Here is a 14,295-nt window from a genome sequence, read left to right on the forward strand (position 1 = left end):
GAACAACAGATACTTCTCCATTCCGTGATTCCAAACACTGCAAACCAGCAATTGGAAAATTACTTCATTGCAAGGTAGCTGGGAAGAACCACAGCAGATTAAGTTCAAAACAAGGGCGGAGACTTGGGAGTTTATCCCTTTGCTTTAATCACATTGAAATTGCATTAACCACTGCTGTATTCCTTATTTAGAGGTTACTTAGTAAATACACTGTCATTTAAGTACAGCTTACTAGCTTGTTCCCAAATCACGTGCTCCCTTTGCCTTCAGATGTGAGAATGGAGTTAAAGTTACAACAAGCAGCCTCTCAATCTGGAATGACAGCTGCTGGAGGTGGGGTATGTAAGTAGATTTAGAGTTAGGTCTAAAGTTTCGTGCCTACCTTATCTGGGTTTCAGTTGAAGCTCTAGACCTCCAATAAGTGGAATCATCTTTAATAGTAGTGGGTCTGTGTCCATGCTATGATCTAGAGGTTTTAGAAATGCAATTACACATTTTGTCATGGCTTGCATTACTCACTGCTCTTCAGAAGGAGTTGTTGGTATCTGTTCGGGGTCTGGGGTGGGGCGAGTTCACCTTCGGGGTGACGCTGCCCCAGTTGATAAGCCTGGTGATAGGAAATTTGATCAGAACTGATTCTGAGTCAGATTCTTAGAGGGTTGTTGACCCAACAGCCACATATTAGATCCATCTTCCAAGTACTGTCAATAGGAGCTTGTAGATTTCCTGCAGATCTAATACTCCGACTGATAGGCTGGTCCCAGCTGTACAAACAGTGAGCTCTGTGATTTTTGACGGTTCTAAACCAGCAGTGCCTCAACACACATAGAAGTCTCCAAGATTTGCCTGGACAACCCATTCCTAACTTTCCTTTGCTTGGAGAAGTCAGGAATGTCCCTACATGAACAGTGAGTGCAGACTACATCAGCCAAACAGAAGTATACTTAACAAAAACAGAATTACCTGGAAAAACTCAGCAGGTCTGGCAGCATCGGCGGAGAAGAAAAGAGTTGACGTTTCGAGTCCTCATGACCCTTCGATGAGGTGTTGTCACCTCATCTTCCGACTAGGGACTTTACAGCCTTCCGGACTGAATATTGAATTCAACAACTTTAGGTTGTGAGCTCCCTCCCCCATCCCCACCCCCTTTCTGTTTCCCCCTTCTTTTTTTTTCCAATAAATTATAAAGATTTTCCTTTTCCCACCTATTTCCATTATTAAAAATAAATAAATAAATAAATAAAAACCCCACTAGAGCTATACCTTGAGTGCCCTACCATCCATTCTTAATTAGCACATTCGTTTAGATAATATCACCAACTTTAACTTTAACACCTATGTGTTCTATTGTACTATTGTCGTTGACATCTTTTGATGATCTGCTTCTATCACTGCTTGTTTGTCCCTACAACCACACCAACCCCCTCCACCTCTCTGTCTCTCTATCTCTCCGACCCCCACACACACACCTTAAACCAGCTTATATTTCAGCTCTTTCCTGGACTCGAACTCAAGTTCTGTCGAAGGGTCATGAGGACTCGAAACGTCAACTCTTTTCTTCTCCGCCGATGCTGCCAGACCTGCTGAGTTTTTCCAGGTAATTCTGTTTTTGTTTCAGAAGTATACTTACGTGGATTTCTCTAGAGTGCAGACTGATATAGAAATGAAAACAGAATACTGATACAGTACTAAAGTGCATTCCCATAGCAGTCAAGCCATACATTTGAAGCAAAGCAGAACATTTAATCTGTGGCATGAGGAAATTTTTTTTGAGTTACTGAAGTGAATAGTTATTTCCCTTCATTTTTTATTAAATATGTACCACATGTATTATTGCTCCCTTTTGAAAAGAGGAGACATGGTTTTCGATTTTGAAGTGAACCAACCCAGGTGAGAAATCAATCAAACCAAATTTAGATCATTCCTTTAGCTCATGGCTCATTTGAAAGAAGGTGGGTTGAATCTAACATGTAAGGCCCAGACTACAAAATCAGTTTACACTTCAACTAGGATAGTGGTTTCTCAGCAGCAAAGCAAAAAACTTCATGATGCACATTTGAAATCAACCTGAAATCCTCCAGAGTGCATTCTTTGAAGATGAAGAAAAGCAAAAGCTTAAATGAAACCAATAATGTAGGGGAGGATGCCAGTAGAAAATTAAGAATCCAGGTATAGACAGAGAAAAAATCAAACTGCGTACGTGTTGCTAGGTCAACAACCAAGAGAGACTTGAAAAAACAAATGAAGATATTGACCAAAAAGAAAAAAACCAGGGAATAGGACCTGAATAGAAAATACCTATTTTAAAAGCAATCAAAAGAAAATGAAAGCTTACATCATTTTAGAAATGCAAGAAGACCCTTCTGCCTAACTGGCTTAGTTTCTACTGTTTGTAGTATCAATGTCAGAAAGCAGCCAAGTACATAAAACTCTTCGCTTTAAGCACACTGTTCATTTTACCACCGGTCAAAAATTAAAAACATCAAAGGGCCAAGCACCCAATAATACCCATTACATCAGGGAGATATGATAGCCCTCTTTACTAAGTTAAGCTATAGACTAATAACTTCACTTACTGCATCCCAGCCAACTAAAATAACAAATTTCTGCACATTTACAAAGATGATTTGTATTCCTGAGTTGCTTTTCAATATTATTGCCAGTGTCTCTGCAGCCAAGGTAAAGAAATGTAACACAAATCTCTACAACTTTTAAGATCAATACTCAGTATAATTAGATTTGCAATTTAATAAAAGCTTAGGGCAAAAGAAAGACAACAGATTGCATGGGACCTCACAAGGACAAGCTGGAGCCGATAATTCTTTTTGGATTATTTATGGGAGAAGGATCCATTTAATTAATAATTAAGAACTTTTATGAATGTAACAAGTATTGCTTTGAGGGAAAAAGGAAAATAGCAAAGCCAAGACATGGTTAAGGGATTAAAAATAAAAAATGCAATAGATTTTTTTATAGCTTCAGGGACAAGTAATAAGGTGCAACAGTTGGGGGATCCAAAAGTTTTATTTAAGTCCTACAAAATTTGTACAGGGCATTATGGTCAATCCCCATGTGCACAAAAAATGAGGTCTAGTAAGCCCCAGATATTGGGCCTTGGACCTCATCAGATGATGCTGCAGGAAGTGCCACTGTGGTAATTCATTCAAATATATTCATATGGTGCCTTTCACTATCTCAGAATACCCCAAAGTGGTTCATTGCCAATTTTGTATTTTTGAAATGTAGTCACTGCCGTAATTATAGGCAAACCTGGCAGTCAATTGGCACTCAGCAAGCTCCTACAAACAACAGGATAAATTACCAGAGAATCTCTTCAAAAAGTACAATGGGATTCTTTGTGTCTCAAAGAAGGCAACCATGGCCTGGATTTAAAGCCCAATCAGAAGTTCACAATCAGAAAGACAAAATTACACAGTTAAACTCCCAAAATATATCCTTGAGCTTCATCATTAAAACAACCATATTACAAAATCTGTTTTGGTTAAATTTAGGTAGGCAACCACTAATAATACCCATGTGACCATTTTAACTATCCATGAGAGCAGTATATGGTTCTGAAGATAGAAAGATGTAGCTTTCCAAAAGCAGTTTTGAAACACTGATGGATATGTCAGAACTTGAGCTGCTTTTGGAGCAATCAAACCTGCATCCCACCATTCCACTGCACCTTGACATTAAACTTCCTATGAATTTTTGGGTACCATAACCTATGCCCAATTTGAGAGACAGTATTAGCTAGCACAAGCAATTTCAAAAACATAGAAATGCAATTGACACAGGTGCTCAGCAATTCATATGCTTTAACTTTCCATTATAAATTATTACAAACTGTGTCATATTTTAAAAGTTTTTTGTGGCTTGGAGATGATGATGAGGTTTGAGCTCAAACATTCCTAAAATCTGCATAAAATCACAGGCATCATTTTTAAAATTAAAGCAACAAATACACCATAAATATAAAAACTGTCATATTAAAAGCATTACATTTTATGTGCTTCCTAATTTAGTCATTCAAGCCAGTGTTGATTCTCAGCAACTCTTCTAGATTTTCTTAATTATGTCACAATATTACAGACTCAGTACAATACACACATAGATATGACAATTAACAAAATATACTATAGCTGTCATCAAGCTGATATCTAATGCTGAGATATCTTTGCAGGCCAAAATCACTGATGCATACACGTAGGTCCACATCTTCCACGCAGCATTGGAACCACTGCGTCCGACTCTGATCAGTCAGAAAACTGCGCGCTTACCTGATTACATTTAAAAGGATCCAACTTCTGATGCAGCAGCCAGATGTCACTTAGCCCAGGAATCTACACAGGTAGCAGCAAAGAGAATCAGCTCAGAAGACACTCCCACTTTTTACAGCACTAGTTGCCATAAGGTAAGTTTGAATGTTCAGGGTGAATGTTGGTGAATGTGAGAGTGGATGAATGCGTAAATGGGTAAGGTGGTAAAGTGGGTGAGGTAAGTAGGTAAGGTGGGTAAGTCGTTAAATGAGTAGGGTGGGTGAGGTAAGTGAGTGAAGTGGAAGATGGGCAGGGTGGCAGGTGAGTCACGGGGTAGTTGAGTCAGGTTGGGAGGGGATGTCAGGTCGGGGGCTAGTCAGGTTTGATTGGGGAGGGTAGTCAGGAGTTAGCTTGATTGGGAGGGAAGTCAGGAAATGGGGTAGTCAGGTCTAGTCAGTGAGTTGGTCAGTGTGAGTGATTGAAGGGCATATCAGTTCTACAGTTACCCAGGAGTTAGACTAGGGTTTTTCTGCCTCACATTCCCTGGATAACTATTCAGGTAAGTAAATCACAACTGTTTGAAGTCTCTGACTCTAACTCATAGTTGGAGACTTTTGCAGAGGATCCCTGGGAGTAGAGGAATTGCCTATCGGAAATTGAAAGTTCCTGGCAATTCCCATGGAGATCAATGTGTCAGGACCTCCATAAGGTCCAGACACACATCTCGGGTCATACTCAAATCTGGAGATTGGAAAATTGGGACCATGAAGTTCTAATACCCAACTGAAATTGGTTTATTCTGGTTTGCTTATGTAAACATATACACAAATGACCATAAGAGGGTGCTATTTCACTTCCCCCTTCTTAAAGAATAAGTTACACAAAATTCAAATTCCATACAACTTATATAGATTTCTTGTTTTCCATTTATTTACAAATCTAATTTAACCACTGATTTCCTATTCCTAAGAGGATACCTCCTTCCTTGGACCAAACTTTCAGAACTTGGGAAAGAAACTTGACCTCTTTTAGCCTGAGTCTGAGGAGAAGTTTTCTCCAACGAAGACTGATTTTGCCCTTGACCATCACTTGAATTTTCCACTTCATCAGACATGTCGATATTGAGAGTTTTGCTAGTTGTTGCTCAATTCACTGGAACCCCTCAACCCAATCTGAATGGCTATTTGTCACAATGAATAGCTGTTGCCCTTCAAATTCCGCAAAATCCATGTGCGGCCTCTGCCACACTCTAGCTGGCCATTTCCATTGTTGAAAAGGTACTGATGGCAGCTTCTTTTCTACTGCTTGACATATTCTACACTGTTTCACTGTGTCTTCTATGTTCTTATAGAACCATCGCCTCCAAAGATAGGTTCTCACTAAACTCTTTGTCAAACTCATCCTGAAATGTTGATCATGAAGATCACATAGCAACTGCAATCTGCACCTCTCAGGAATTACAACTCTGGCTCCCCATATAACACAATCTTTAACAACTGCCAACTTATTCTTCTGCATAAAAAAATGGCCTGATTTCTCAATCCAGTATCTGTGTTGGCCATCCATTTCCGATATAATTTTATACGCTTGTCAATACAGGGTCCCTGCAAGTTGTTCTACTATTGTCATCAGCTGTGACTGGCAACTCAGCTACGCATGAAAAGAAAAATACATCTTCCCTGTTGGGTTCTACTTCAGATGGGGATGGTAATCCAGTCATTGCACTGGCATAACAATGATCTTCCAATTGTCTGTACTTATTGTCATATTGATAGGCAGACAAAATCAACACCCATCCCTGGATTTGGGCTGCAGCTAAAGTGGGAACTGTAGACTTTGAATTCAAAATAGCCAGTGGCTTATGATCAGTTTCAATTGTGAAAATATGACCATTCAAGTATTTATGAAATCTTCTTACCCCAAAAATCAAAAACAAAGTTTCATGTTCTGAGTATATTTTCGCTCACTGGCACTGAGGATGTGGGAGGCAAATACAATTGGTCTCTCTCACCATTATCCAACATATGAGAGATCACAGCACCTACACCATATGGAGAAGCATCACATGCCAGCTTAACCTTTTTGGATACGGCGTAATGTACAAGCATTGTATCATCTACCAATTTACTGTTACACAACTGGAATGATTTTTCACACTTTCTATAATGGAGATTTTCTCTCCTCCATAACTTCATCATTCTGTGTGTGATTTCTGAAGTTGATGTTGACTCAACTTTTCACAGTACAGTGATTCAGGAATCACACTATCTGATGCCTCCGTGTCAACCTCCATGTTTACTGGAGCTCCATCCAACACTACTTGGACTACGGTGCCCTGTGAAACTCTACTGGACATCCTTGTGCTTCAGATCGTATGCGTCTCAACTGACCCCTCATTGACCTGGTGCTGTACGACAATGGTATGCAGTGACTGCCATTTTCTCCAGTCAGCATTTTCTCCGTTTACATTCTTTTGACACACCTTGGCAAGATGACCCCTCTTCTTGCAACTGTAGCACACTGCCTTCAGAGATAGACAATTATATACGTAATCTTGGCTTAAACGCTGGTAACGGGACCACTGCTACTGCTAACTGCCTTTAGCTTACTTAACGGCAGCTAATTTACTTCAGCAGATAACTGGAGGTTGATGACTCCGACTTCTCTCAACTCTGTTCTTCCATGTTTGGCAACGTTGTTGACAAGTTATGTTGAAAGTTAACTGTGGCAATGCCAGCAACTTACTGTGAATGCATTTACTTTTTAAACCATGCACAAATCTGACCCACAATGTTCGCTCTTGAAATTCTCCAAAATTACAATGAATGGATAGATTTTTCAAAGCAACAATAAACTCTCCAATGTCCTCACTGGGCAACTGATTCCTGGTTACAAACTGATAGCTTTCAGCAATCTCCAATGGCTTGGGACTGTAGTGCTGCTCAAGCTTTCACAAGATGTCCAACAGCAGCATCTCTTCTGGCTTAACAGGGGCAAGCAAATTCTTGAGCATTTCATACACTTCTGGGCCTTCCATCAAGAAAATCACCCTTTTCCTTTCCCCCACTCCCTTGATTAACAGCTGGAATAGCAGAATCTTCGAGGATATTACTAGCAGTGAAAAACATCTTGAGTCACTCCACATATGCACTGAAAGACTTTCAGTCATGGCTGTATTCTCCCCGATGCTCAACAATATCTGTTGATGCAGCTATCTTTGAAGGTCAGTCCACCCACATATAAGAACAGCCTTTCCTCTAAGCCTATATTTTTTAAGCCTATGTCAGCAAAACAAAATAAAATTCTCAGTTCTTCTGCTGGGTTGCTGGAAGCTTCTCCAGTCAAATTTATTCAGCTAGGGAATCCATAATCTCCATCCTCACTGGCATACTGTGATATCTTTACAGGACAAAAACATTGCTGCTTACACAGGGAGTTCCAATCCAAACTGAAACTGCTTTATTGGAATGCCTTCTTTGAAGAAGTACTGCTCTTCTAACTGTATTCCTCTCCGCAGATGCTGTCAGACCTGCTGAGTTTTTACAGCTATTTTTGTTTTTGTTTCAGATTTCCAGCATCCGCAGTATTTTGCTTTTATCTTACTGCTTTATTCTGATTTGCTTATATACATACAGAATGGCCACAAGTGGGTGCTATTACAAATACTAACAAGCCGATTACATCAAATAGAAACTAGAATCAAGATTAATCGGTCATCCTTTTCAGGTGGGCCAGAACGCAGACCGTTATTTGTAGCTATATTCCCAAGGAGCCTGGCCTCAACCAAATTTCTAGGCCCCTTTTCCAGCACATCACCACTTTATTAAGGGCAACTAAGAATGGGTAATAAATGTCACCCAGCACAGCCCAAGAATAAGATTTTTTTTTAAAGTCAACATTCCATTTGGCCAGTAAGACTGTGAAAAGTAAGCCTGATCGTTAAACACCTGGATGCATGTGCACTACAGAAATGGTTATTTCACCTTTCATGAAGTTTCAACAGAAAACCTGTACATAATTTTACACTCTGCCATCTTCTTTTTATCCCCTAACAGCTAGAAAACCAGATAAACATCTGCTAAATGCAGATAAGTTCTTTTAGTATTCAATGTTCCCTTGATGGTCTGTATTATCTAGTGCACCAGAAGATACATTTTGCAGGACTACGCCCACATTTATCCATTCAGCTCATCATTCTCTTAAGTTTAAAACAAGAGAAAAATGCAATACCTCCTATCTAAATTAATTAATTTTAAGTCTGCTGTGGATGTAATTCACATTTATTAAAAAAAATGCATCTGGCTTGTGACCACACATGCAGTCATAAAATCAAACATGTTGCTACTATCACGCTGATAGTTCAAATGTCAGCGAGAGCAATAAATATGTTAGAAAAGTTAATAAATCTCAGCAGCATAAATGTAATCAATAAGCTAAAGAGCAGTACAAGGACAATCAATAAAATTACTCTTTTTTAAAATTCATCTTGATTTCTCAGTAACGTGGGAATATATAATACCAAAAATATAAATAGACTCATAGAAGTTAAGTAATTTGCAGGATCATGACATTTAAGATTACAGTTAGCTTGTCTGTCCATGCCTGGATCAAGGCTGTTGTGAGGCTTTGAACCTTTTCTGTGTTTGAAATCTCTTAAGTTTTCCATCACAGGCCTACACGTCTATATGGAACCTGGCACTTGAGTTCAGCTACATTCTCAGAGTGTGTATCATCTTTTCTTAGTAATATGAAAGCTCAGCTGTGAGGTGGAAAACAACTCCCAGAATGCATGCATATCATTTTATGCAAATGGCTTTGTTGGATGACAATGAATACCAGAGTGCAGCTTAACATTGCAAAGAGATCACATACAAGGATGGGGGCCATACATCAAAGTCCTGTCATGCTCGGTCACTAACTGGCCTTACTATTAATCTTAACAGTGACTTGTTTTGAATATACAACTAATTTGGGGAGTGCTGGTTATAGTAAAACCAGAGTTCATGAACAGCAGTGGCCCATTGAAAAGACTGCTATAACTTTCTGTTTGTAAGCTCTGCTCTAGCCGGTTACAGAAGTCATCTTCTGATTCACTGGCCTAAACTTCATGGTCAACAACAAAGGAATGACACTAGCTATTCATCATGCTTACAGCTGTCCACAGACTTTTTGTGGGTTTTTGAGCAGTAACTTATGGTATTTAAAGATCCTTTTCATTGCAGTGACCTCTACAGGGCATGTGTTGTGTACACAATCAGGGCAAACAGGGCTCTACAACCAGCCAAACTGAATAAACCTGACAGAGCCATGTACAATCAGGAAGCATAAAATAAAATATTTAATTCAATGTAAAAGCAGAAAGTAAAATAAAGAGCTGAAAAGAAAAGTGAAATTGGAGAAAAAAAAGAAAGACCCGCATTTATATAGTGCTTTGCATGACTACCAGACATCTCAAAATGTTTAACAGCCAATGAAGTACTTTAGAAATGTAGTTACTGCTGTAATGTAGGAAGTGCAGCAGCCAATTTGTATACATCAAACTCCCAAAACTCCCATTTGATAATAAATGTCTAGATAATCTGTTATTTGTGATGGTGATTGAGGGATAAATATTGGCCAGGTCACCAGGGATTGATTCCTCTGCCCTTCAAAATACTGCCATTGGATCCTATAAATCCACCCAAACAGGGAGATGGGCACTCGGTTTAACGATTCATCTGGAAGACAGCACCTGCGAAAGTGCTAGGAGTGTCAACATAGATTTGTGTGCTCAAGCTCTGCAGTGGGACCTGTACCCAGAATCTTGAGTCAGAGGCAAGAGTTATAGCAACTGAGCCATGGCTGACAATCTAAATTGGAGAGCGAGCAACAGAGCAAGCGAGAGGGAGAGAGCACAATAAGAGACAAAAAAACAAAAACAAAACACATTTTTATAAGATTTCCAATAATAATGAAATTCTGAAAGAATGAATCACCACTTGTAAAATTTAATTTTCAGGGCCAGGAAGGTTGTTTTATAGTAATTAACAAAACACGGCGTTAAAAATTGACTTGCATTTGACTTTTTCTGGCATGTTTAAATGGATAACTAGTAGCTAAGTGCAACAACTTTACCTGGTTCATGTACTTTAATGCTGAATCTCCCACCGAGGCACTGAGGTAGTAAAGCTTGCCTAGGGGAACAACTCAGACAGCAACTTCCTGATTTCTGCCTTTTACTGTGCATGTGTGGACACGAGAAGCAGTAGTCCAATTTATTCATAAATAATGGTGAGCACCAATAGCTTCGCTATTATTTCTATTGCAAAATCTGGGCTAATAAGTAATTCCACAGGAGATTCACAATTAAAGCATTGTTTGTGTAAATGGCATCATAATGTTTCCCAGATTTTGCACCAGAGCCAGCACCAGATACTCAAAGACTGGCTCGTGTATGGATAAAGCTCCCCTTTGTTGTCTCAGGAGTGTGACTCATCCCAAGCAACACAGATGGAGAAAGTAAAAAACAGATTGGAAGACAGCCTGAGCAAAACAGAAATGAAAACAGCACGAAACAGAAATTAAGGAGAGGCAGCTAGAGAAACAAGGAAGTGGGAGAGAGAAACAGAATAGAATGGAGGAGCTGGAGAGGCGGTAAAATGGAGGGAGAATGAAGAAAAGTGAGGGACAGAAGTAAAGGAGGAGACTATGGGATAGAGCAAAGTGAAATTTCTTCAATCTGTACAAACATGTCCATGATAGCGCTGGAAGTAGTGACTAATATATAATTGTTTGGTAGTACAAAACTTGAGTATTGCTGAAAAAAGACACATGCTGTTGAAGTTTTTCGTCTTAGACCATAAGACCATGAGATGTAGGAGCAGTAGTAGGCCATTCGACCCATCGGGTCTGCTCCGCCATTCAATGAGATCATGGCTGATCTGATAATCCTCAACTCCACTTTCCGGCTTTTTGCCCATAACCCTTGATTCCCTTACTGATTAAAAATCTGCCTATCTTCGCCTTGAACATACTTAGTGACCCAGCCTCTACAGCCCTCTGCAGTAAAGAATTCCACAGATTAACTAATCTCTGAGAGAAAAAATTCCTCCTCATCTCTGTCTTAAGTGGGCGACCCTTACTCTGAGAGTATGTCCTCTGTTCCTAGACTCTCCCACAAGGGGAAACAACCTCTCAGCATCTACCCTGTCAAACCTCTAAGAATCGTATATGTTTCATCAGGACAGAGTCGCAAGAATACCAATTGTAAAGGGAACAACAATTTGTACTACATGAGAAGAAAGTGTTCATTGGTTGGCAAATGGAATCTGATTGGTAAAGACATTGCCATGGAGAATGAACCAGGCGACAATTAACTGCAAAGCTTTTGTTTAATTACAAAACAGGTAGGTCAAGCCTGATTGGTCAAGGCACTACCATGGGAATGAACCAGGGAATCCCCCATTTAGTTGAAAAAGTCGCAAAGCTTGTACATGCTCTTTCTGTTTGCAAAGGACAGGGCCTTGTGTGAGAATATATATAATTTCTAGCACACCTAAGTGAGGCACACTATGAACCCAACTGATAATCTTAAATTGGTTGTCAGTGTAATTCAGTACAATCAGGATTGTTTAGTAAGTGTTGTCCAATCACAGAATCACATGTAATTTGGACACTATGTTTTGAGTTTTGCTAGCACGTGCTGGTTGGGTATATCAGTACTTTGCCTGTTGCGTACAGCTGAAGGGACATGCTGTTTGATACAATTCAACAGTCATTGGGACATACGAGCTACATAGCTGGCATCACAGTGGCACTGAAATTCATAAACTATATTACTCATGTGTGTTGTAGGCAGAATGTCTTTTTGGCTTAATGGCAGCATCCTACTGGTGGAAAATACCACTCGTGTTGCTGCTGCATAGTGGCTGCATGAAATGGCTAGTTTTACCTGTTGTTCAAATTTTTGAGACATTTTGCCCTTCTATGGTAACCTGAGGTAGACTGAGCACTTTTCAGGACCAAAAATGGCGGCCTTGGGCCATTCATGAGTTTGTGTGATATACAGCGAGCAGTGGACATCCCCAGTCCAACCCCCGGACTGCCCTCCCTACTCTCTGAATACCCCCTTCCAACTAACCACTCTCCCCAATGACTCTCCCCATTCCCATCACTGACCACCCAACCCCCCGAATCACCCTAGCCTCCCAACACATAATAGCAGCTAGTGCTGTAAAAACAGGGACATGGTTTCCTTACCTCTGACTCTGCTGCCATCAACAGTAGGTCTTGGTAACCTGCTGCACTGCACTTTTCTCACACAGCCCAAGTTGGGAGGTCAGGCGAGAAAGGTGCGGCTGCATTTCAGGGTAAATAACTAGGAGCAGAGTGGTAATCCGACTGTGACTGCTACTCCACCAAAGTTATGGCCCATAAATAAGAATACCGTGGCTTTGTAAACCTTCCATTCTCCTCCTTTGTTAGGCTTCTTAAAACATATTTCTTTGACTAAGCTTTTGGCCATCTGTCCAATACCATTTTACATAGCTCGCTCTCAAATTTTGTCTATTAACTGTTTCTGTTATGTTCCTGTCAAGCATCTTGGGTAATTTTCCTTTGTTAAAAGTAATATATAATTTTTGATCTTGTGCCTGCACAATCGGCAAAGGATGCAACACATGGCTCACTAGCAAGCTCCTCATAGCTTCGCAACCACCTATAAGGCTTAGAAAGTTGCAACAATATTCAAAAACTTCAAGATTATCCAGGATTTAGAAATCTATCGCTCTCTGTCTTGAATATACTCAATGACTAAGCCTCCACAAACCACCTGTCTGAGGTTGAGAATTCCAAAGATTCACCCCCTCTGAGTGAAGAAATTTCTCCTCATCTCAGTTCTAAATAGCCTACCCCTTATTTTGAGACTCAGTCCCACCCCACCACCCCACCCCACCCCACCACCCCACCCCACCCCACCCCCATAATTAAGGAGCATGTGACTGAATATCTTGAAAATCTTCAGTGATCAAAAAGCAATTGATTTGATTGGATGTGCTATTGAATTCAACATCCACCCACTTCACAGGAAAAAAGGAACAGAAATAGGTCATTTAGCCCTTCAAGCCCATTTCCTTCCCATTCAATGAGGTCATGGCTGATTTGTGACTGAACTACATATACCTAACTTTGCCTCATATTCCTTCATACCTTTGGCTAACAAAAATCTATTAATCTCAGTTTTAAAATTAAAAATTGACCCAGCATCAATTGCCATTTGCAGATGAGAATTTCAAACTTCTCCACCCTTTGTGTAGAAAAAAATATTTTCTAATTTCACTCCTAAAAAGTCTGGCTCTAGTTTTTTGATGATGCCCCCAATCCTAAGATTCCAAATTAGTGGAAATAGTTTCCCCCAACGTACCCCACTTGTTCTTCATCATATTTTGAAAACTTCAATTAACTCACCCTTGAACTTTCTAAATTCAACAGCTTACAACCCAAGCTTCCTTAATCTTGCCTCATAGCTTTATCCTTGGAGTCCTGGTATCATTCCAGAAAATCTATGCTACATCCTTTCAAGGCCAATATAACCTTCCTAAGGTGTGATGCCCAAAACTTGTACATTATTCCCACCCTCTGCATCCTTCCATTCTGCCAATTTCCTAACCAGGTCAATCATTTGCCTTCAATTCCATGAGATGACTTTAGCTAAATTCAGTTCACAGTCTTTTCTGAAGGACTTAATCAAATGTCTTCTGGAGGTCCATATAAGTAACATCCATAGACATTCCCCTGCCCAATAATTCAATTACGTCTTCAAAGCAGTCAGTCAGATTAATCAGGCATGACCTCCCCTTTTACAAATCCATTTTTGCCTTTTTTGATCACTGAAGATTTTCAAGATATTCAGTCACATGTTCCTTAATTATGGACTCTAATACTTTCTCTGATTGAATCAAAACCTTTCCAGGCCTCAACAGGGTAGATGCAGGAAGCATGATTCCTTTGGCTGGCTGCTGCTAGAGCCAGGGGATGGAGTCTCAGAATAAGGGGT

General features: G+C 40.0%; 1 protein-coding gene across 6 annotated transcripts in view; it reads right to left on the reverse strand.

The window, feature by feature from the left end:
• The window catches only part of LOC121293889 (T-lymphoma invasion and metastasis-inducing protein 2-like), a 385,212-nt gene that overhangs the window by 87,977 nt on the left and 282,940 nt on the right, over window positions 1-14,295 (reverse strand). Inside the window, exon 1 of one of the 6 annotated variants that reach the window (XM_041217369.1) lies at window positions 10,377-10,434. The exons of the other annotated variants lie outside the window; for them this stretch is intronic. Coding sequence (XP_041073303.1) covers window positions 10,377-10,385 — 9 coding nt within the window. The 5' untranslated portion in view covers window positions 10,386-10,434. Of the gene's footprint in view, window positions 1-10,376; window positions 10,435-14,295 lie in introns of those variants that run through there. 6 annotated transcript variants of the gene reach the window in all.

The sequence above is a fragment of the Carcharodon carcharias genome, chromosome 2 (assembly GCF_017639515.1).
Source record: "Carcharodon carcharias isolate sCarCar2 chromosome 2, sCarCar2.pri, whole genome shotgun sequence".
NCBI lineage: Eukaryota > Metazoa > Chordata > Chondrichthyes > Lamniformes > Lamnidae > Carcharodon > Carcharodon carcharias.